This window comes from Rhinatrema bivittatum, chromosome 6, assembly GCF_901001135.1.
Source record: "Rhinatrema bivittatum chromosome 6, aRhiBiv1.1, whole genome shotgun sequence".
Lineage (NCBI taxonomy): Eukaryota > Metazoa > Chordata > Amphibia > Gymnophiona > Rhinatrematidae > Rhinatrema > Rhinatrema bivittatum.
Genome location: NC_042620.1, coordinates 324,339,370 through 324,363,336, shown reverse-complemented (window position 1 = coordinate 324,363,336; position 23,967 = coordinate 324,339,370). Strand labels below are relative to the sequence as shown.

At 47.9% G+C, this 23,967-nt stretch overlaps 1 protein-coding gene across 2 annotated transcripts in view; it reads right to left on the bottom strand.

Annotated features, from left to right (window-relative positions):
• Positions 1-5,635: 5,635 nt before the first annotated feature.
• Positions 5,636-23,967, bottom strand: part of LOC115094495 — a 128,347-nt gene continuing 110,015 nt past the window's right edge. For both annotated transcript variants that reach the window (XM_029607606.1, XM_029607607.1), the window contains 2 exons: positions 23,726-23,802; positions 5,636-6,796 (listed from right to left, as the gene is read on the bottom strand). In XM_029607606.1, the coding sequence (XP_029463466.1) occupies positions 6,713-6,796; positions 23,726-23,802 (161 nt within the window). In that variant the 3' untranslated portion in view covers positions 5,636-6,712. The remainder of the gene's footprint in view (positions 6,797-23,725; positions 23,803-23,967) is intronic.

Genomic DNA, 23,967 nt, shown 5'->3' with positions numbered 1-23,967 from the left:
TGCACCCAGGCGGATGGGACAACGGCGATGTTGGTGGCCTGCGGGCCACAGGAAATGCTGTCGCATGGCTCCAGCCACGAGTAGGGAACTTCGACGGCCACCGAGCTGTGTGGAGAGGGCAGTGCGGCTCCGGCCGCAGAGAAGTATAGCAGCGCGGCTCCAGCAGCAAGATGAAGCACCAGCGGCTTCCAGGCTGCGTGGAAAGAGAAGGGAGGATGTGGAGAGGCGGCCTGTAGCTCCTGCTACAGGCCGGTTTGTAACAATGCAATTAATAGCAGTGGCTATTCCCTAAGTAAACTTGATTAATAGCAGTTACTGGACTTCTCCTCCAAGAACTTATCCAAACCTTTTTTGAACCCAGCTACACTAACTGCACTAACCACATCCTCTGGCAACAAATTCCAGCTTTGTGGCCTGGTCTCCAGTTAGTTTCTCCAGGACATGTATTTTAGTGGTAAAGTTCAATGAGTCATCTTCTAGTACCGATATGCGCCCCTCTGCCTGGTCCATTCGTGGGCCTAGGTCTGCTAACGCTGTTTTGACTTCCTCCAATTGTGTCCCGATGCCAGCCAATTTTTCATCAAGCGCTGAACACACTATTTCTTTGATCTCCAACAGCAGTTGCTCGTTAGGTGACTGTTCTGAAGTGCGGTCTTTGGTCGCTGGGGCCGCGATCGCCATTTTGTCTTCGGGGCCTCGGCCTCTCTCTTTCTCCTTCCTCCCGCCCCAAGCCGGCTTTATCGATGGTGATTTATTCATATATGTCACTATTGACATGGGCCTTCTTCTGTACTTTTGTCCACGAGTTCAAAATTTGTGGGAAACTAGGTTAAAACTGCAAAAAGGCGGTGTGACGTCCGGAGCTGCGACAGACACATGCTGCTCAGCTCATTCTCATCATGTGACTCCAGTATTTTTATAAGATTTTTTATTTGCTGTGCTTGTGTTTTGTTGTATTGCTTTACATGTATTATGTGTGTATTCTGTAATCCCTAATGGATGAAATAGAATCGAGGAATATATGATTTGTTAAATACATTTTGTTCTACTGTCAAGTTTTTGGGGAAGCTCCAGTGTGTCCATACATCAGGGAGTTGAGTTTTGCACTAACTTTTAGCAGGGACCCTAAAATTGTAGCAATGTGACCCCACTTTAGCACTTGCAAATTCACATGACCCTAGAGGACAATCAAAGCAAACTACCAGAGGTGCGATTTCCCTCCAACAGTCACTCCATTCTCATCCTCACTGCACACCAGCTGATCCTCTCTCTCAACCTCCACTCCTCCAAAGGAACTCTTCTCTTTTGTTTTTTAATTTTTAATTTTGTTGCAGATGTGAACCAAATGACATCACATGACAAATAAATTAGGTCTCCAGCACGGATCATATAAAGCAGAGTTGCATACCTGTAACAGGTGTTCTCCAAGGACAGCAGGATGTTAGTCCTCACATATGGATGACATCATCAGATGGAGCCCGATATGGAAAACTTATGTCAAACTGAGCATGCTCAACATGCCCTTTACTACGCATCCATGCGGGGTCCCTCTTCAGGCTCGTAACACAGAATTACGATGAAAAATAAAAATAGGAGAAACCCAACTCTATGGGGTGGTGGGCAGATTTCATGAGGACTAACATCCTGCTGTCCTTGGAGAACACCTGTTACAGGTAAGGAACTCTGCTTTCTTCAAGGACAAGCAGGATGGTAATCCTCACACATGGGTGAATCCCTAGCTACAAGCTGCACCCCAACATTAAAGGGGACCAACAGACACCTAACCAGGTGCCAACGGGCAAAATCACCACAGTGCTGTTGGTAAGAGGGGGAGACAGCCTGAACCCAAGCAACAAGCCCTAAGTTCCGTTTTATGTACTGCAGAGTTCTATTTTCCACATATTGCTTCTTCACCTGTTATATGTAAATTGATGTGATGTCCCTCGAACATCGGTATAAAAAAGCCATAAATAAATAGATTAGGAAAGTTGGGTTCTCCACCTTGAACAGGTTCCTGAGGGCAGACTGGCCGAACCTATTGTCGCACCGGCCATCCCTATCCAGACAGTAATGGGATGTGAATGTGTGGGGAGAAGTCCACATCGCAGCCTTGCAGATTTCCATAGGAACTACTCACAAGTGGGCAAACGATGCTACCATGGCTCTGACAGAATGAGCCTTGACATGACCCTCAACATGCAGTCTCGCCTGGGCATAAAAGAAGGAGATGCAATTTGCTAGCCAATTGGATAGTGTCTGTTTGGAAATGGCAATGCCCAACCTATTCTTATCAAAAGAAACAAAAAGTTAGGTAGACTGTCTATGGGCTTCTGTCCACTCCAGACAGAAGGCAAAGGCTCGCTTGCAGTACAAACTGTGCAGTACCTGTTTGACTTGGTGAGAATGGGGCCTGAGAAAAAATATTGGCAGGATGATTGACTGGTTAAGATGGAAATCCGTCACCACCTTAGGCAGGAATTTAGGGTGCGTACACAAAACCACTCTGTCATGACAGAATTTAGTATAAGGTGGATAAGTCACTAAAGCCTGGAACTCGCTGATCCTGCGTGCTTAAGTAACCGCCACCAAAAATATGACCTTCCAGGTCAGATAATTCAGGTCACAGGTGCACAGTGGCTCAGAAGGAGCTTTCATCAGCTGAGCTAACACCATGTTGAGGTCCCAAGACACAGCGGGAGGCTTTAGGGGAAGCTTCAATTGAAGCAGGCCCCGGATGAAACATACAACTATCGGCGGTACAGAGATGGGCTCACCATCTACACTGTGGCAGTAAGTGCCAATTGCACTAAGATGGACCCTAGCAGAGGCAGCCTCCAATAGGTGTAGAAGGTAATCAAGCAGTTTTTGTGCGGGACAGGAGAATGGATCCAGGGCCTTCTGCTCACACCACACGGAAAACATCTTCCACTTCAAGCCATAGGACTTTCTAGTGGAAGGTTTTCTGTAAGCCACCAGGACCTGAGACACATCTTCCGAAAGATCAAGCAGCTGCAGAATTAACCTCTCAACATCCAGGCTGTAAGCGACAGGGCCTGGAGGTTGGGATGCTGCAGCCTGACCTAATCCTGCAGGATGAGATTGGGGAAGTTCCCAGACTGCCTTCGGATGGACAACTCCGAGGACAAGCAATTCTGCTTGTCCTCGGAGAAACCAAAATATTACAAAAGCAAATACTAACATGAACATAACGAGAACAAATATGAATAAAATGAGGAGGAGAAGTCCATTAATGGCTATTAATCAATTATACTTAGGGAATAGCCACTGCTATTAATTGCATCAGTAGCATGGGATCTTCTTAGTGTTTGGGTAATTGCCAGGTTCTTGTGGCCTGGTTTGGCCTTTGTTGGAAACAGGATGCTGGGCTTAATGGATCCGTGGTCTGACCCAGCATGGTAATTTCTTATGTTCTTAAGTGTTCAAAGGCTGAATATAAAAAAAAAACAATTCAAGAACAGCGCCATTAGTAATGAAAGTCAGTGCATGGCTTGTGAGCCAGTGCAAGCTCACAGGCCCAGCAATGGCCTTAGTCCCTCCTCATGCAAGGGCAGGACCACAACAAGGCCTGTGAGTGCATATTGGCTTGCAGGCCCCATGCGATCTTCCATTACCAATGCTGCTGCTTCTGGATCCTGAAGAGTGCTACCATTTGAGGCACTTGTGACCCCAGCTGAAGGCTCTGTCACCCTGTTTGGGATCCCAACCCACAGACTGGGAAGCTCTGATATAATACAAGCATCTTTTACTGCTTTTCTTCCACGTTAGAGGTGTCTTTCATCCTTTTTCTTCTGTTCTCACGTCTCCATCGTGCAGAGTTTCATCTTGCCTTGTTTCTTAAGATGGCAATTACATAACTGCTTAGTTCTTAACCAAGATTCCTCTCAACCAAGGTAGCAGCGTCTCCTCTGTTTTGTCTCCCACTTATACGTGCTTCTGCTGCAAAATGGTGACTAGGTTATGTGTTGCTATAGAACGTAAGAACATAAGAAACTGTCATACTGAGTCAGACCAAGGGTCCATCAAGCCCAGCATCCTGTTTCCAACAGAGGCCACTCCAAGCTAAAAGTACCTGGCAAGTACCCAAACACCAAGAAGATCCCATGCTACTGATGCCAGTAATAAGCAGTAGCTATTCCCTAAGTTAATTTGACTAATAGTTTATGGTCTTCTCTTCCAGGAACTTAATCCAAATCTTTTTTAAACCCAACTATACTAACTGTCCTAAACACCAGCTACACTAAATTTACATCATAATCTAAGGTCGGGAGAAATCTTGGAGCTGTGACAAATCAGTTTATATTTTATTGAAGGTTTTTCACCTCTCAGTCAGGCCGATACAGTAAAATTTGCAGGAGAGCCGGCGCTCCGAGGCGAGCGCCCACTCTACTGGGCTCGCGATCCAGAATGCAAATGAGTGCCCGCGGTAAAAGGAGGCGCTAGGGACACTAGCGCGTCCCTAGATCCTCCTTTTTGACAGGAGCGGCGGCTATCAGCGGGTTTGACAGCTGACGCTCAATTTTACTGGCGTCGGTTCTCGAATCCGCTGTCAGCCAAGTGTTCGGAAAACGGATGCCGGCATAATTGAGCGTCCGTCTGTCAAACTGCGGGCTGCTGGCCGATTTAACATTTTTTTTTTTAAAATTTTTGATTTTTTTTAAATTTTGGAGCCTCCGACTTAATATCGCTATGATATTAAGTTGGAGGGTGTACAGAAAAGCAGTTTTTTCTGCTTTTCTGTACAGTTTCCTAGTGCCGGCAAAAATTAACGCCAGCTTTTGGGCAGGCGTTAATTTCTGAAAGTAAAATGTGCGGCTTGGCACTGTACTGTATCAGCCTGAGTGTAATTTACTATGGCTGTTCCAACTCGGTTTATAATTCAGTTAATTTTCACTTATCCCTCTCTGCCCTGCAGAGGGCGTCTGATGTGTTTCAGACAGGGCTGCCCATCAGTCTTGGCTTTTTTTTTTTTTTTCATTTTATTTTTATTAAGTTTAAAGAATATAGAGAGCAATACAACATATCAATGAAATACAAAGTGGCAGGATTAATCTAAATGATCAAATACTATGAAGCAACTACCTCTCCTGAATTAAACACAAACCAAGGAGAGAGGAGATTCAACTCACTTACCAAATATCAATAAACTTGTTATCCAACAATTAAATTCCCAACAAATGACAATATCATAAGGCTTGTTGCTCTAGTGTTGTAATCTGCAGCCTCTCACCACGCAATGGGTCGCAGGCTGTTATCAGCTTACAGAGCTTAATATAATATAATCATTTATTGTCATTTGTCCACCCACCAAATACCTTTATTCACTAACCAATCCTATAGACCTATTATAAATTGCTACAAATATGAACTATAACTGAATTTGTAGCAATTTATAATAGGTCTATAGGATTGGTTAGTGAATAAAGGTATTTGGTGGGTGGACAAATGACAATAAATGATTATATTATATTAAGCTCTGTAAGCTGATAACAGCCTGCGACCCATTGCGTGGTGAGAGGTTGCAGATTACAACACTAGAGCAACAAGCCTTATGATATTGTCATTTGTTGGGAATTTAATTGTTGGATAACAAGTTTATTGATATTTGGTAAGTGAGTTGAATCTCCTCTCTCCTTGGTTAGGATTAATCTAAATACATAGAGGAAATACATTTCCAGAAAAAAGAAAAAATCTGAATACATAGAGGAAATACATTTCCAGAAGAAAGAAAATTACTTCTTTTACTCACAACTCCATCACTTCTTTTTACCATGAAATCGAGGGAGGAAAGACAAAACAAATATTAGCTCCTAACGGTCATGCTTCTGGGCCCATCTGAAGAAATTTCTTGCGACGTTGCTGAGTAATCCTGGTAATATCGGGATACAACCATACTTTCTGTCCCAGAAACAATTTTCCACGATTCCGAAGAAATAATTTCAACACAGCCTCACGGTCAGAAGGAAAAATAAATGTCATAAGCAAGGATCCACGGTATTCCACATTCTCTATATTAGAAGATTCTAATACTGCTGACAAATTACTTATATGAGCACCTGCTTCTCCATTTTCCTGTATCACATTAGTAAGTTCATCTTTTTTCTTTACCGGAGCTATAAAATATATCCTGGATAGTGGGGGGAAAGATTCTTCTGGAAAACAACAGGACCTCCTGTAAATACCTCTTAAAATCATCACTAGGTGTTGTAAATTTAATACTGGGAAAGTTCAAAGCTCTTAGATTTAAGGTTCTAATAGCGTTTTCCATATTTTCCATCTTTTTTCATTAACTAAATCTGATTGCACCATGTCGGATCGAGTTCCTGCCCTCACTAACACCGGGTCCTCCGACCTTCCCAAACCGGCCGGTGCATTCAGGCCCTCGACGTGTTCGTGGGCTGGGGGAGGGGGAGTCGAAGGAGCTCCGGGGCTGAGTGTGACTTGCACGTCTAATGGGAGAGGGCTGCACACTTCTCCAACTCCCGCAGCAGACGCTCCCGGATATTCTCTGTCCTGGGCGGCGAAGAAGCTCTCGATTCATTGCTGAACGGGGCCAGCATCAGAAGGGGTAGAGAGAACCTCTCTTAAGCCGACCCTTTTGTTTAGTGTGCGGCATTTTTTTCAAAGAAAGTTAGATCAAACGAGAGCCGAAATGCCATCCTCCCTCTCCAGGACACCATCTTGACTCCTCCCCTCAGTCTTGGCTTTTTACCCAAGGCATATCCAAAGACTGTTGTAATCCAGGGATAAGTTCTTCTGACAGATTGTACAGGCTCATCTGAGAACAGGAAAAAAATACATACAGTTTTTTAAAGATAGTTTGTTATTAGATCATGGTGAAAATAATTGTAGTGTAATATAAAGAAGCATGAACTTGGGGTGTTAAGAACTGAGGTCAATATTCAAAGGGGTTTGTCCAAGTAACTTTTGAGTTACCAGGCAAACCCCAAGGTTTAAATATCGCATCCCTCTAACTGGTTACATTGTACCCGGGCGAGGCAAATTTATCTGGATATTTTAGCTGGATAACACTGTCAGCGTAATCAGCCTTGGATTTGTCAGTCGGCACACGTTATACCTACGCCTAGGGTGGCAAACGTTTAGGGGCCGCAGGCTGGCTACGATTTGCTGCCTTCCAGCTCTGCCGAACCTCATTCACCAGGGAACAGCCTTCTGCTATCCTGTAACAGACCCCTCACAGGAGGTGGGAGGATGAAGGCATCAAACGTGCCAGGGGTGGCAAAATCCTAAATCCATCCCTGACAATAATGCTGGACAGTGCTGAGAGTAGTAAGAATTGACCACACTCCACCAGCCCTGGGGCTTCTGAGTGGAGGCCCGAAGCCAACACTGTGATTTTTATACTGGGGAGGGGAGGGCCTAGGACCCTGTGATTTTTTAAATTTTATTTTGGGAGGTTGGGGGCAGGGAATCGGGCACTATGCCCCAATATTTTAAATTATTTTTTTGTGGGGATCTGCCCTGCTCTCCTGGCAGGTGTTGTTTTTCCTATGTACCTGAACAACTCTTGAGTATATTCAGAGGCACAGCTAAGGTTGCCTGATAACTTTAGCAGAGTATATTCGGCAGGAGACTTGTCCCACTGAATATTCGGATAAACTTCAGCAGATAACTTTGCCGTTTTGCCAGCTTACTGAATATGGACCTCAACTAATGAGAAGCCTTGTTAAATAAGCCTTAATCAGTTGAACACATGGGAGTTGGGTGAACTGTCTGGAAGTCAAAAAAAGAGAGGGAGAGAGTGGATGGTAACATCCCATTTAACATTTACTGAATCATTTGGATGCTGGCTCTATTGGGCAAAAGAATATTGGGATGATGTACAAGTTTATTTAACTTATACAGTGTTAAAACAAACCTACAGTACAGTCTCAGTGCCCATTGTAATTCATATTAGAGACAGTAATTATCTGCCAAATAACTTCTTTTAAGTTCTTATACTAAATATTAGGGAAATGATACTTTTATGAGGAAAGGCCCAATATCATCTGAGAAGGGGGGGGAGGTGGATTTTATAACAAGCTACATAAATTTGTAGACTGTTATGCACCCCAGTTACACCAATTTTCAAAGCAAACCTGCGTGTACAGAGTGCCAAATTTGATTGCACTTGAGTTGCTCAGAATTTTTCCTCTACGGTGAGTCCCTATCACTACCAAATATCTCACAATATAGGAAAATTGGTTCTTACCTGCTAATTTTCGTTCCTGTAGTACCAAGGATCAGTCCAGACTGCTGGGTTTTGCCTCCCTTCCAGCAGATGGAGACAGAGAAAGTTTCACAGGCACCGCCTCTTAACTTGGTATGCCACCTGCTGTTCCTCAGTATTTACTCTTTCCCAAGCAGAACAATCTTATAGACTGACCTATTTATGAATCTACCTAACTTTTATGCCCCAAATGAGCAGAGGATGAAGAACTGAACTTTGACAATTGAACAAGGAATTTCCTTAAAACATTATGAAAAGCCTATGACATTCTTCAGAAAAGACTAGAGAAAATAGTACAGTTCGAGTGGACTCTCCCCCACACCCCTTAACCCCTCAGTGGGCAGGTGTCTGGACTGATCCGTGGTACTACAGGAACGAAAATTAGCAGGTAAGAACCAATTTTCCTTTCCCTGTATGTACCCGGATCAGTCCAGACTGCTGGGATGTACCCAAGCTTCTCCTAATTAGGGTGGGACTGCAAGAGTCCCGCTCAGATGACACTGGCCCCAAAATTGCCAGCGCCCAAATGCTGGACGTCCAAACGGTAGTGTCGAGCAAAAGTGTGTAAAAACTTCCAGGTAGCTGCCCTGCAGATTTCCTGTGGGGAGACCAATTGGCATTCCACCCAGGAAGCCACCTGCACTCGAGTACAACCCCGACAGATATATGCTGATGCAATGGCTTCCTTCAACCTACGAGCGATAGTGGCTTTAGATGCCTTCTGTCCTTTCTTCACGCCATGCCATAAGACAAAGAGGTGATCTGATAAACGGAATCCATTGGTAGCCTCCAAATAGTGCAACAAGGCCCGTATGACGTCCAGACGCCTCAGCTCTCTGGAATGAGGATCCTTCAGCTCCACATCTGTAAAGGCCGGAAGCTCCATCGACTGATTCAGATGAAAAGCGGAGACCATCTTTGGTAAAAAAAGATGGGACAGTTCGAAGCGAAACTTCGGAGTTCGAGATGCAGAGGAGAGATTCCTACAGAATAAGGCCTGAATCTCAGAAACCCTCCTGGCTGAACAAATCACCACCAGAAACACCACTTTCAGCGTGAGATCCTTTAAGGTAGCCCTTCTGATAGGCTCAAAGGGTGCTTCGCACAAACCCTGGAGAACCAAGTTCAAGTTCCATGAGGGACACAGCTGATGAGTCAGTGGCCGAAGATGCTTCACCCCACAGAGAAACCGCAGTACGTCAGGATGAGTTGCCAGAGAAGAACCCTGGATCTGGCCCCGCAGACATCTGAGAGTGGAGATCTGAGCCTTTAGGGAATTAAATGATAACCCTTTCTGAAGCCCGTCCTGCAGGAAAGGAAAGGACCAGGGGGACCAAAGCTTTTTGAGGCTCTACCCCCCGAGGCTGACATCAGGACCTTCCAAATACAAACATATGCCAAGGAAATAGAGGATTTCCTGGCTCTTAATAGAGTAGTAATCACCTCTTCCGGATATCCTTTTTTCTGCAACTGACGCCTCTCAAAAGCCAGGCTGCAAGACAAAAGTGATCTGCCTGATCAAAAAATATAGGATCCTGGCGGAGGAGATTTGGGAGATGACTCAACCGTAGGGGCCCATCCAAGCACAGGTTCATGAGGTCCGCGAACCACGGCCAGCGCGGCCACTCTGGAGCTATGAGAATCACTTGTCCTGGGTGAAGTTCGATCCTCCTGATCACCTTGCCCATGGAGGGAACACATAAAGGAGAAAGTCGTGTGGTCAAGGAACGACCAGAGCATTAACTCCCTCTGCACAGTGATCCTGCCTGTGACTGAAGAAGCATGATGCCAACAGGGACTGAGTTGCGCAGGCTGGATAGACATGCGTGGGAGTAGCTTGCTATGACAGCGGTTACTACCCCTAAACAATTAGCTAGATACTTCACTTAGATGCAGCTCCAGCACTGATACTTCACTTAGATGCAGCTCCAGCACTGCTAACTACATCGATGGTGGGGGTGGAAAGGAAATAGATCGATGGCGGGGGTGGAAGGGAAATAGATCGATAGCGGGGGTGGAAGGGATGGCAGGGTGGAAGGGAAATAGAACAAAAAAGTCACTTATAAGGGACAAGAGAAACAGATAAGTATGGGAGGGGAAAGTTGGGGGCTTGCTGGGCAGACTGGATGGACCGTTTGATCTTCTTCTGCCATCATTTCTATGTTTCTAAGTTTGCATGGGTCGCCATGAGGTCCACATGAGGCTTGCCCCACTGGCGAGATATCAGGTGCACGGCGTTGTCGGACAGCTCCCATTCCCCCGGGTCTAGTTGGTGACGACTGAGGAAATCCGCTTGTATGTTGATTGACCCTGCAATGTGTGACGCCGCCAACATCTCCAGATGGTGCTCCGCCCAGGACATCAACAGCTCCACCTCGAGGGCTACCGGACGACTCCTGGTTCCTCCCTGATGGTTGATATAGGCCACTGTCGTCACATTGTTTGACAAAACTCAGACTACCTGATTGCACAGAAGGGGGAGGAAACTCCCCAGAGCTAAGCGAACGGCCTGTGTCTCAAGGCGACTGATCGACCAGGACACCTCCTCCAGAGACCACCGGCCTTGCACCGCTCGATCTTGAAATACTGCTCCCCAGCCGGAAAGGCTGGCATCAGTCGTCACCACCATCCACCGGGGTATCTCCAGATCCACTCCGTGCTCCAAGTGTTCCTGTACTAGCCACCACGAAAGATTGGACCAGGCAACATCTGTAAGCGGCAATGGGAGATAGAATTGCTCCGACAGTGAGTTCCAATGGGACAACAAAGCAGCTTGTAGAGTCTCATATGCGCAAAGACCCACGGAACCAATTCCAGGGTCGATGCCATGGAACCAAGAAGCTGTAAGTAATCCCAGACTCTGGGCACTGAGGTTCGCAACAGGGACTGGACTTGGTCATGCAATTTGATGATTCTGTCTCCGAAGAGGAAGATCCTGCCCACTTGAGAACTGAAACGCGCTCCCAAATATTCCAGGACCTGTGAGGGGACAAGATGGCTCTTGGTGAGGTTGACCACCCAACCAAGGGCTCGCAGGCGATGTAAAACCATATCCACTGCTTGCAAGCATAGGTTCGCCAACTTCCCCCAAATGAGCCAATTGTCCAGATAGGGATGTACCAACACTCCCTCCTTCTGCATGGATGCCGCCACCACCATCATCACCTTGGGGAAGGTACATGGAGCCGTGGCAAGGCCGAACGGCAGAGTACAAAATTGGAAATGTTGGCCGAGAATCATAAATCTGAGGAACCTCTGGTGGTCCTGATGAATCCCGATGTGTAGACAAGCTTCCATCAGTGTTACGGCTATGGCTGCTGTGCAACCGCCTCACCACCAGGGGTCCTTCTAGAGTAGGCTCTCCTGGCTGGCCCAATCCATCTGCTCTATGTCCTGGATGTTCCTTTATAACCCTGCCTACCCTAGACTCCAGTGCTTCGGCATCGAGCTCGTTTGGGCTCCCTGCTCTAGCCTTCCCTGCCTTGCTGTATGTGTGTGGCCCTCGGGCCTTCTGCCTTGCCTTGCTGTGTGTGGCCTTCGGGCCTTCCGCCTTGCCTTGCTGTGTGTGGTCTTCGGGCCTTCCACCTTGCCTTGCTGTGTGTGGTCTTCGGGCCTTCTACCTTGCCTTGCCTTGCATGTGGCCTTCGGGTCTTCTGCTTTGTCTTGCCTTGCTGCGTGTGTGTGGCCTTCGGGCCTTCTGCCTTGCCTTGCTGCGTGTGTGTGGCCTTCGGGCCTTCTGCCTTGCCTTGCTGTGTGTGTGTGTGGCCTTTGGGCCTTCTGCCTTGCCTTGCCTTGCTGTGTGTGTGTGGCCTTCGGGTCTCCTGCCTTGCTGTGTGTGGCCTTCGGGCCTTCTGCCTTGCCTTGCCTTGCTGTGTGTGTGTGGCCTTCGGGTCTCCTGCCTTGCTGTGTGTGTGTGGCCTTCGGGTCTCCTGCCTTACTGTGGGTGTGTGGCCTTCGGGTCTCCTGCCTTGCTGTGTGTGTGTGGCCTTCGGGTCTCCTGCCTTGCCGTGTGTGTCTGTGTGTGGCCTTCAGGCTCTCTGTCTTGCTATAAGGTTCTTGACCCTGTCTGGACTTTGACTCTGTTGCCTGCCGCCTGCCTTGACCCTGCCTGGACCTTGACTCTGTTTGCCTGCCGCTTGCCTTGACCCTGCCTGGACCTTGACTCTGTTGCCTGCCGCCTGCCTTGACCCTGCCTGGACCTTGACTCTGTTTGCCTGCCGCCTGCCTTGACCCTGCCTGGACTTTGACTCTGTTCCCAGCCAGTACTCTGCTCCATATTTCACAGCCATCGCCCAGCTCCATACACTCCTGCCGCATCACATTCCTTCCCAGCCATCATCAGAGACCTTCCAGCTATCCCTGTCTCTCTTCACCTGGAGTCACTCCTGAAGGTGGTGTTCACTACACCGGATCACTGCCCAAACGTAACAGTATGCCGAAGCCACCCTCCAGAGAGAGAGATAGAACCCTTAGTCAACCCGGTGAGTCAACTTTTTTTTCTACAGACCACAGCATGCCTCAGTCCCAAAGGTTTTATATCTGTGCTTGCTGCCAGACCTTGAATTACCCAAGCTACCAGAACTGTCTAGACTGTCAGCTTGCAGATCAGGAACATTGGGCCTGCAGTAACTGCTATAAGAGAAATGTTTCTGTCTACCAGGAGTGTTTAAACTGTTCTACTCCTAAGGCAGGATGGTGGAAATAAGAACATAAGAACATAAGAACATGCCTTACTGGGTCAGACCAAGGGTCCATCAAGCCCAGCATCCTGTTTCCAACAGTGGCCAATCCAGGCCATAAGAACCTGGCAAGTACCCAAAAACTAAGTCTATTCCATGTTACCGTTGCTAGTAATAGCGCTAGTTATTATCTAAGGGTTAGATTTTAAAAGCCCTGCGCGCGTAAATCCTCCTGGATTCGTAAAAGGGGCGGGAGGGGCATGTCCGGGGGTCAGGGGGTGGTCCATTGGGAAATGTTCATGTATCCCAAGCCTATTACCACCAGGCAAACCGTGCCCCTGTTGCTCAGCTATAGGCCCAGCTGCAGCCCCTGGAGGGATCCGAACCGGTCCTGCTGCTGCCCCTGGAGGGGTCCGAATCGGTCCTGCTGCCGCCCCTGGAGGGGTCAAAACCGGTCCTGCTGCTGACCCTGGAGGGGTCCGAACCGGTCCTGCTGCCACCACGGGAGGGGTCCGAACCAGTCCTGCTGACAGACTTTGTTACTCTGCCGTCTGAGCCTGCTGAACCGGCCCAGCTGCCGCCCCTGGAAGGGTCCGAACTGGTCCTGCTGCCGCCCCTGGAGCGGTCCGAACCAGTCCTGCTGCCACCCCAGGAGGGGTACAAACCGGTCCTGCTGACAGACTTTGTTACTCTGCCGTCTGTGCCTGCTGAACTGGCCCAGTTGCCACCCCTGGAGGGGTCCGAACCGGTCCTGCTGCCGCCCCTGGAGGGGTCTGAACCGGCCCTGCTGTCACCCCTGGAGGGGTCCAAACCGGTCCTGCTGTCACCCCAGGAGTGGTCCGAGCCTGCCGCTCTGCTGCCCCAGGAGGGGTCCGAGCCTGCCGCTCTGCTGCCCCAGGAGGGGCTGGAGCCTGCCCTGTCTCCCCAGGAGGAGTTATGGACTGCTTTGCCGCCCCAGGAGGGTTTATGGACTGCTTTGCCACCCCAGGAGGGTTTATGGACTGCTTTGCCACCCCAGGAGGGTTTATGGACTGCTTTGCCGCCCCAGGAGGGTTTATGGACTGCTTTGCCACCCCAGGAGGGGTTTGTGTCTGCCTTGCCACCCCAGGAGGGGTTATGGTCTGCTTTGTCACCCCAGGAGGGGTTTGACCCTGCTCACTCACCCCTGAAAGGGTTTAGGACTGTTCTGCCATCCCGGGAAGGGGTTGAATTCGCCCTGTCACACCAGCAGGGGCCTGAATCGGCCACATCAGTTCTAGAACAATTTGAGCTCGCCTCTTTACTCCAGGAGGGGGGTGAACCTACCATTGTACCCCAGGAGGGGTTAGACTTTATCATTCTGTACCCCCTGCAGAGTTGGGATCCAAGTGGAGGGGGTGGCCTTGAGGGGGGGGGGGTACTGTTAGGGCTATGGCTGCTGTGCAAACGTCTCACCACCAGGGGTCCTTCTAGAGCAGGCTCTCCTGGCTGGTCCAATCCATCTGCTCTATGTCCTGGATGTTCCTTTATAACCCTGCCTACCCTAGAGTCCAGTGCTTCGGCATTGAGCTCATTTGGGCTCCCTGCTCTAGCCTTTCCTGCCTTGCCTTGCTGTGTGTGGCCCTCAGGCCTTCTGCCTTGCCTTGCTGTGTGTGGCCTTCGGGCCTTCTGCCTTGCCTTGCTGTGTGTGGCCTTCGGGCCTTCCGCCTTGCCTTGCTGTGTGTGGTCTTCGGGCCTCCCTTGCCTTGCCTTGCTGTGTGTGGTCTTCGGGCCTCCCTTGCCTTGCCTTGCGTGTGGCCTTCGGGTCTTCTGCCTTGTCTTGCCTTGCTGCATGTGTGTGGCCTTCAGGCCTTCTGCCTTGCCTTGCCTTGCTGTGTGTGTGTGTGGCCTTTGGGCCTTCTGCCTTGACTTGCTGTGTGCGTGTGGCCTTCGGGTCTCCTGCCTTGCTGTGGGTGTGTGGCCTTCGGGTCTCCTGCCTTGCTGTGGGTGTGTGGCCTTCGGGTCTCCTGCCTTGCCGTGTGGGTGTGGCCTTCGGGCCCTCTGCCTTGCCATGTGGGTGTGGCCTTCGGGCCCTCTGCCTTGCCATGTGTGTATGGCCTTCGGGCCCTCTGCCTTGTCGTGTGTGTGTGTGTGTGGCCTTCAGGCTCTCTGTCTTGCTATAAGGTTCTTGACCCTGCCTGGACCTTGACTCTGTTGCCTGCCACCTGCCTTGACCCTGCCTGGACCTTGACTCTGTTGCCTGCCGCCTGCCTTGACCCTGCCTGGACCTTGACTCTGTTTGCCTGCCGCCTGCCTTGACCCTGCCTGGACCTTGACTCTGTTGCCTGCCGCCTGCCTTGACCCTGCCTGGACCTTGACTCTGTTTGCTTGCTGCCTGCCTTGACCCTGCCTGGACTTTGGCTGCTCCATATTTCACAGCCATCGCCCAACTCCATACACTCCTGCCGCATCACATTCCTTCCCAGCCATCATCAGAGACCTTCCAGCTATCCCTGTCTCTCTCCACCTGGAGTCACTCCTGAAGGTGGTGTTCACTACACTGAATCACTGCCCAAACATAACAATCAGATCCAGGGAAGCCCTTACGCACGGCTGCAATGACCGATCGGAGCATCTCCATGCGAAAACGAGGCACCTTGAGGGCCATATTGACCAAGTCCAGGATGGGGCAAAAAGTTCCTTCCTTCATGGGGATGGCGAAGTAAATGGAATAACGTCCCTTTCCCCGCTCTTCTTGAGGGACAGGCATGATTTATTTTATTTTATTTTTACAGTTTTTATATACCGTTGCACAGAAACAAGTTCTATCTCTACGGTTTACAATAATCACATTTTAAGAACATGATAAAAAGAGAAAAAAATTAACAATATATCTTCAAATATCCAATGAATAAAATTCTATCAAAACCTTTCTAAAATAAGACTAAAATTCTATCAGAAACTTTCTAAAATAGGACTAAAATTAATATTAAATAGATAAGAACATATTAAAAAGGGAAAGACGAGCAATGGAAGGAGGAGGCAAGATGGCGGCGTGGTAGGAGGCAGGGAGCGTTCGAGCTGCAATTTTGGATTTGTTTTTCTTGGAATAAACTATTATGCCTGCAAAACGCAAAGGTAAAGTGAGGATTTACCCCACCGAATCCTTACCACCGTTGACGCAGCTCGAAATTGATCGCTTCCTGTCCGCTCCAGAAGTGCGGGGAACTGAGGAGCCCGTTGAGAACCCCTGTGAAAGAGAACGGGGAGCTCTCTTGGAGGAAGCTTCCCTGAGCCCTGATCAGCGTCAACCTCCAGCCCAGCGCGACCCCGAGGTTGAACCAACTCTGACGCCCGCTGATGATGCGGAAGCAGCAACGGAGCAGGGGGGGGGGACTCCCTCAGAGCAAGTTCGTGCTGAAGGCTCTCTGAACGCCGTAGAAGGAACTAGCTACGGCGTGAGAAGAGAGGAGAATATGCTGCAGAACATCGGAGTAGTGGAGGGAGAAAAGTTGTCTGCAGAAAATCAAATCCAGAAGACATCGGAGGCTGGAGGTGAGTCTACGGTTATTCCACCTAAACCGCAGACCATAACTTTGGAGAATATTTGGGAGGTGATGGTGGGGCTTGGGGCCTCCATGAATAGATTGGAAAGAAAAATGGACTCAATTGCCTGTAATTTTCAGCAGAGAATTGAGGAATTACAAGAACAAATGACTCAAAACTCTAACAAAATCGGAGCGGCAGAAAATAAAATTAAAGTGATACAGGACTTTAATGGGACGCTGCTTAGAGACCATATATCTTGTTTAAGAAGATTGGAAGCAATAGAAAATAGTGCAAAATATTTAAATATAAGGCTTCTTAATTTTCCTAAAGTAGTGGGAGAAGTCCCTTTTATAACATTAAAAAGATTCCTCTCTGAAGCTCTCTCGTTTTCTCCAGAAAATTTACCATCAATAAATTCATGTTACTTTTTAAATAAGAGAGCTTCAGTAGGAGGAACAAATCAAGTGAATATTCCAGTCAATTTAACCAGCTTCTTGGAAAATTCAAATATGGATGTTATAGAGAGGGGTACTCTCTTGGCATCCTTTATCTACAAACAAGACATAAATTCCATTATGAAAGTATACTTTAGGAAATTTCCTGTGAATTATTACGACCAGCCGGTGAAGTTATTTCCTGATGTGGCTCAGGCCACTCAGTTAAGGAGGAGAGAATTCCTCACATTACGACAGAAAGTTATAGATTTAGGTTTTTCATATACACTGCGATATCCGTGTAAGTGTATATTGAAAAGAGGCAATGAGGTTTTTGTGTTTTTTCAGTTTGATCATTTAAAGAAATTTGTGGAGGCCAGACAGCCTACCACTTCCTCGCCAATATCACCAAATGAGTAAAGGGTTAAATAAAAATGCTGGAGAGAAACTACGTTAATGCCCTATAAGTTGGAAAAAGTTTCCTATATATCTCTTTTTAATTTCACTTGCTTCCTCTTTCAAGTTACTTTATATAATGGCTTAAATTTATATTATTGTAACAACATGATGATTCTAGTAAGAAAGTAATATATTATGTAAATTGTAATGTAATTGTGCATCTGAATGTTACAATATGATTTATTTCTTTTGTTGATGAAAAGATGATAAATAAAGAATTTAAAAAAAAAAAAAAAAAAAAAAAAAAAGGGAAAGACTTCGGAGTTGATCCAGGGTCTGGCGAACGATGAAGTCCTTTGCCGGAGACCTGCAGGGGGACACCAGAAACAGGCTTTGGAGAGGACGAGCAAATTCTAAAGCGTAGCCGTGTTCCATCACACTGAGAACCCACCGGTCCGACGTGATTTTGACCCACTCCTCAAGAAAGAGTCAGCTGATCCCCTATAACAGGATCCGTGGAGTAGGTCGGCCTTGACTCATTGGGTGGACTTGACACTGCTGGTGCCATGTCCGGCCCCGTCATAGGTCACTCAATGCCCACGACTCCCCGAGGCTTGTCTTGGTCCTGTGTTCTGAGCCCGGCTCTGACGAAAACGCTGCTGGCCCCGAAAGCGAGAGCAGGTGGAAAGGATGGCTTTCTGCCCTTTCAGCTTGTCCTCCGGAAGCTTGTGACCTTATTATTGCCTAGATGTTTGATCAGCTGTTCCAGGACTTCCCCGAACAGGAGCTTGCCCTTAAAAGGAAGTGCCCCAACTGAGCCTTAGAAGAAACGTCAGCTGACCACTTCCACAGCCACAGAAGCCTCCAGGTGGACACCACAGTCACAATAGTGTGCGACGAAGTGCGAAGGAGATTATAAAGTGCATCCGCATCATAAGCCACCACGGCCTCCAACCGCTCGGCTTCCTTCGCCTCCAAAGGAGCTAGGTCCTTGGCACTTTGCAACTGCTGTGCCCAGCACAGGTTCATCCTGAGCATATAACTGCTACAAACCGCAGCATGAATGCCCAGGGCAGAGACTTCAAAAATCCTTTTAAGATAACCTTCCAATTTGCAATCTTGAAGAACCTTCAAAGCCGCTGCACCTGCCACAGGAATGTTGTCCGCTTGGTAACCACGGAGATAGACGCATCCATCTTAGGAAGCCTCAGCAGCACCAACACATCCTTGGGCAATGGATAGAACTTGTCCTTGAGGCCTGTCTCCGGGAAGAACCACTCCTGGATCATCATCTGCTTCAGCATGGCGTGCAGGGGAAAGGTCCTAGCAGTCCCACACAAGCCCGCGAGGACTGGATCCACCATGTCTGGGCTTGGCTCCGAGAGGAACTCCACAATGCCCAGCTTTGCGAGGACAAGAGGAATCAAAGACGCCAGTTCATCCCTCTGGAATAAGTGGACCACCTTAGGTCACTTCTCTCCACTGGGGGAATCTGATCAGGTGCGGCGCCGATGCCCGTGACGTCCGGGGGTGGAGTGGGGTCCATCTGCCCCTTCCCTGGTTCCAAATCATCCGAAGAGGTTTCCCAGGGTCCCCCGTACCACGGGGGCTTGAACTCACCAAATTCGAATAGCCACCGGCATCTCCTCCTTTCTGGGCGTTTTATCCGGTGGGCCTGAAGACCCCTGAAGGATAGAAGCCTCCCCTTGCTAGAACTGCTGGCCAGGAAAGCCTGGTGCATCAGCAGTACAAACTCCAGGGAAAAGAGCGCAGGACCTGCAGCTGTATCCTCCAAGGGGTCAGGGTCCACATCAGGAGGCTTCCCCAAGGCTCCTCGAGCTGTTACAGGACTGGAATTGGCCGGGGTGAGGGCCAGAGGAAGATCCCCTCCCCCCAAAGCTCTTTCCTCCATGGTGCAAAAAGCGCCCAAAATGGCCGCCATTCCCACACTACGTGGGAATGGGTCAGCCAGGGGCTCAGGAGCAGCAAGTAGCCTCCTAGCGCTGCGCTGCTGTGAATCTGCTGCTGCAGGCGCATCAGGAAAGCCCTCTCCCCCGGGGAGGCAATGGCTGCAACAATCCGTCAAAGCACGGCTGGAAAGCCGCTCGCCTCAACGCGAGCACCGACGCATGCGCGGTATGCTAGCACAGAGCAAACGTGGGGCAGGCGCCAGCAGTCACAGGAGGAGGGAGGGAGCCAAGAAGGTAAAAGAAAAACGGCCCATCACTGTAAAATGGCACCCGGGCTCTAGTCTCCTAAAAAAAAAAAGTTCTGCTGCATAGGCCTGCAGAAAGCAAAAACCTACACATGGTTTTGTTTTTTTTTTAAACTTTACCAATAGCCCGAGAAGGGAAAACAGAGAGAAAAGCATAGAAAGGAGCAAAATTCGGGGTTCCCAACCCCTGTTCATCCAACGCCTACAACCAGGGAGGATAGTCCCACCAGGACCTCACGACTCCCTGGGAGACCACAAAACTGGACATCCTACTTCTATTTTTTTTTGTAATGTATAGCTTGGGATCAGAACCGCAGGTTTTGCACCACTTCCATCTGCTGGAGACAGAGAAATACTGAGGAGCAGCAGGTGGCACACCAAGTTAAGAGGCGGTGCCTTTGAAACTTTCTTTGTCTCCATCTGCTGGAAGGGAGGCAAAACCCAGCAGTCTGGACTGATCCGAGTACATACAGGGAACAGCCTGGATTCATGCCAGCAGAAAATGATAGGCCTGATTGACAAACTGAAGAGTAGTAAATCACCTGGACCGGATGGTATACACCCCAGAGTTCTGAAGGAACTAAAAAATGAAATTTCAGACCTATTAGTAAAAATTTGTAACTTATCATTAAAATCATCCATTGTACCTGAAGACTGGAGGATAGCAAATGTAACCCCAATATTTAAAAAGGGCTCCAGGGGCGATCCGGGAAACTACAGACCGGTTAGCCTGACTTCAGTGCCAGGAAAAATAGTGGAAAGTGTTCTAAACATCAAAATCACAGAACATATAGAAAGACATGGTTTAATGGAACAAGTCAGCATGGCTTTACCCAGGGCAAGTCTTGCCTCACAAATCTGCTTCACTTTTTTGAAGGAGTTAATAAACATGTGGATAAAGGTGAACCGGTAGATATAGTATACTTGGATTTTCAGAAGGCGTTTGACAAAGTTCCTCATGAGAGGCTTCTAGGAAAAGTAAAAAGTCATGGGATAGGTGGCGATGTCCTTTCGTGGATTGCAAACTGGCTAAAAGACAGGAAACAGAGAGTAGGATTAAATGGGCAATTTTCTCAGTGGAAGGGAGTGGACAGTGGAGTGCCTCAGGGATCTGTATTGGGACCCTTACTGTTCAATCAACCTAATAAATGAAGGTTGACCGACGTGCCGCAAATGCGCAGTAGAGAGCAGCTCTACTGCGCATGTGCGGGCGAGCACGTCGGTCTTAGCCAGCGTGAGAAAAAAAAAAACATGGCGGCGTCGGGTGGCAGCAGCGGCGGCGGCAGTGGGCGGCGGCGGTGGCGGCAGCGGGCGGCCAGTAGCGAGGGAGGGAGGAGAGAGAGAGAGGGAGGGAGGGAGAGAGAGAGAGGGAGGGACGGACTGAGTGAGAGGGAGGGAGGGGAGTGGGAGGGACGTAGGGAGGGAGGGAGTGGGTAGGGAGTGACTGAGTTGGGAGGGAGGGAGGGGACTGAGTTGGGAGGGAGGAGGGACTGAGTGAGAGGGAGGGAGGGATTGAGTGAGGGGGAGGGACTGAGTGGGAGGGAGGGACTGAGGGAGGAGGAGGGAGGGAGGGACTGAGTGAGAGTGAGGGAGGAGTGGGTGAGTGTGTGGGAGGTAGGGGGTGGGGAACAGTGAGGGGAGAGGGAGAATGAGGGAGAGGTGAGAGACAGGGATGTGAGTAAGTGGAAGGGGGAGAGGGAGAATGAGGGAGAGGTGAGAGACAGGGATGTGAGTAAGTGGAAGGGTAAGAAGTTGTGGAGCAGAGAAAAAGGGAGTGGAGGAGGGCTGAGGGGGAGGGGATGGGATTGAGAGAGGGTGGGGAGTGACTGAGGGAAGGGGAGAGAGGTGGGAGTGACTGAAGGAAGGGGATAGAGGTGAGAGTGAGGGGAAGAAGGCAGTGGGAGACAGAGGGTGAGTAAGACTGAGTGGAGGAAAGGGGAGGAGTGAACGAGGGGAAGGGGGAGAGAGGGAGAAAAAGATTAGAAGGGTGCTGTGTTAGAAAATGGACTGAAAAAAAAAGTAATGTAGCCCATTTTAACGGGCTTAACGGCTTGTATATTTATAAATGATCTGGAAAGAAATACGACGAGTGAGATAATCAAATTTGCAGATGACACAAAATTGTTCAGAGTAGTTAAATCACAAGCAGATTGTGATAAATTGCAGGAAGACCTTGTGAGACTGGAAAATTGGGCATCCAAATGGCAGATGAAATTTAATGTGGATAAGTGCAAGGTGATGCATATAGGGAAAAATAACCCATGCTATAATTACACAATGTTGGGTTCCATATTAGGTGCTACAACCCAAGAAAGAGATTTAGGTGTCATAGTGGATAACACATTGAAATCGTCGGTGCAGTGTGCTGCGGCAGTCAAAGCAAACAGAATGTTGGGAATTATTAGAAAGGGAATGGTGAATAAAACAGAAAATGTCATAATGCCTCTGTATTGCTCCATGGTGAGACCGCACCTTGAATACTGTGTACAATTCTGGTTGCCGCATCTCAAAAAAGATATAATTGCGATGGAGAAGGTACAGAGAAGGGCTACCAAAATGATAAGGGGAATGGAACAGCTCCCCTATGAGGAAAGACTAAAGAGGTTAGGACTTTTCAGCTTGGAGAAGAGACGGCTGAGGGGGGATACGATAGAGGTGTTTAAAATCATGAGAGGTCTAGAACGGGTAGATGTGAATCGGTTATTTACTCTTTCGGATAGTAGAAAGACTAGGGGGCACTCCATGAAGTTAGCATGGGGCACATTTAAAACTAATCGGAGAAAGTTCTTTTTTACTCAACGCACAATTAAACTCTGGAATTTGTTGCCAGAGGATGTGGTCAGTGCAGTTAGTATAGCTGTGTTTAAAAAAGGATTGGATAAGTTCTTGGAGGAGAAGTCCATTACCTGCTATTAAGTTCACTTAGAGAATAGCCACTGCCATTAGCAATGGTTACATGGAATAGACTTAGTTTTTGGGTACTTGCCAGGTTCTTATGGCCTGGATTGGCCACTGTTGGAAACAGGATGCTGGGCTTGATGGACCCTTGGTCTGACCCAGTATGGCATTTTCTTATGTTCTTATTATTTAAAAAAAGGGGACAGGAGGGATCCAACTAAATGTAGATCTGTTATTCTTCCCTGTATTGTTTCAAAGCTTTATGCAAAATATGTGTTAAAACATGTGCTAAGCTGGATCGAAGTATTCCAGATCTTGGGGAAAGAGCCAATGCAACTCTTTGTTTGATTGCTTGTTTTACTCTTTGATATCTGCTAGAAAAATGCACAGAAAGAATGAAGGGATCCTTATTTATAATATCTATTGATTTGAACGTAACTTTTGATATGATAAACCAAGCCAAATTATGGTTTAAATTTTGAATGGAATTAAAATAATTGGCTCGACTGAAAATATACTGCAGGGATAACTTGCCCCAAATACATTGTAAGCTGCAAGAGGAGTGGACGTAAAAACTGTGGTGAGAGAAGGGCTCTTAGGAGCCCTGCACTTCTTTTGGCAAAGATAATAACATATTATAAGTTTTGTCCCTCTTCTTTAAAGTCCGAACACGGTGCAGAATGGACTTCATACTTTCCTTCTTGCCCGTGTTCGCTTCTGTCTCTCAATGAGCAATTCAAGATTTGCTGCTTCCTAAAGACTTTCTTGCAAGCTGATGGAAAAAAAAAAGACAGGGCGACTGAACAGATGCTCAGGTGAGACTTTCTCCTGCATCTCAGGAGGCCCAGAAAGTAATGAGATTGGGTCCTAGGAGAGAATGACCACAGAGAGCTCATCGCCAAGTGATGAGGAGCAGAAGACGCAATAGAAGGTTCATCCAGAAGAAAAGCAGCCGAACTCCACTGACTGCTATCGCGTATGGCTTGTAAGAAGTGCGTCAGTCGGATTTAAACAAATGTGTACTGTAAATCATATGCTGAATGGTTTCACTAAATGTACTGGGGAATTTATGCATTAGTTAGGGTCTCTACAACACCCCCCTTATTGTAGCAATTTTCAAAGGAAAAGCCCACACATCTTTTCCCTTCGAGAACTGGCGTGAAATCTGGGGTCAAAGCCCCTGCAGGCCTTGCAGCCGCCTGCAGACATTGGTAAACTGCTCCTGTGACAAGGAATGAGCAAATGCAGCCTTGTAAACATTAACATTTTCTCTTCATAAAAGATCTTTTACCTCTCCAGGTCTCCCGTGTGCTTATTGTAAAGCTTTCATACATTAGCTACTTACATACATCAGTCTTCTGTTGTTTTCAGCCTCTTGAAATATGCTGTGCAATTGCGGATCCGGTTTGATCAGCTTCTTAACTTTGAAATGTAAAAATAAAGACAGTTTCCAGCTTAAACAATACAAAGTGCAAGGACCTTCCTGCACGTGTATCATGAAGTGCAATATTTATTTATTTATTTATTTAATTTCTTTTACTATACCGATGCTCAAGACCAGGTCTTATAGTACCGGTTTACAATGTA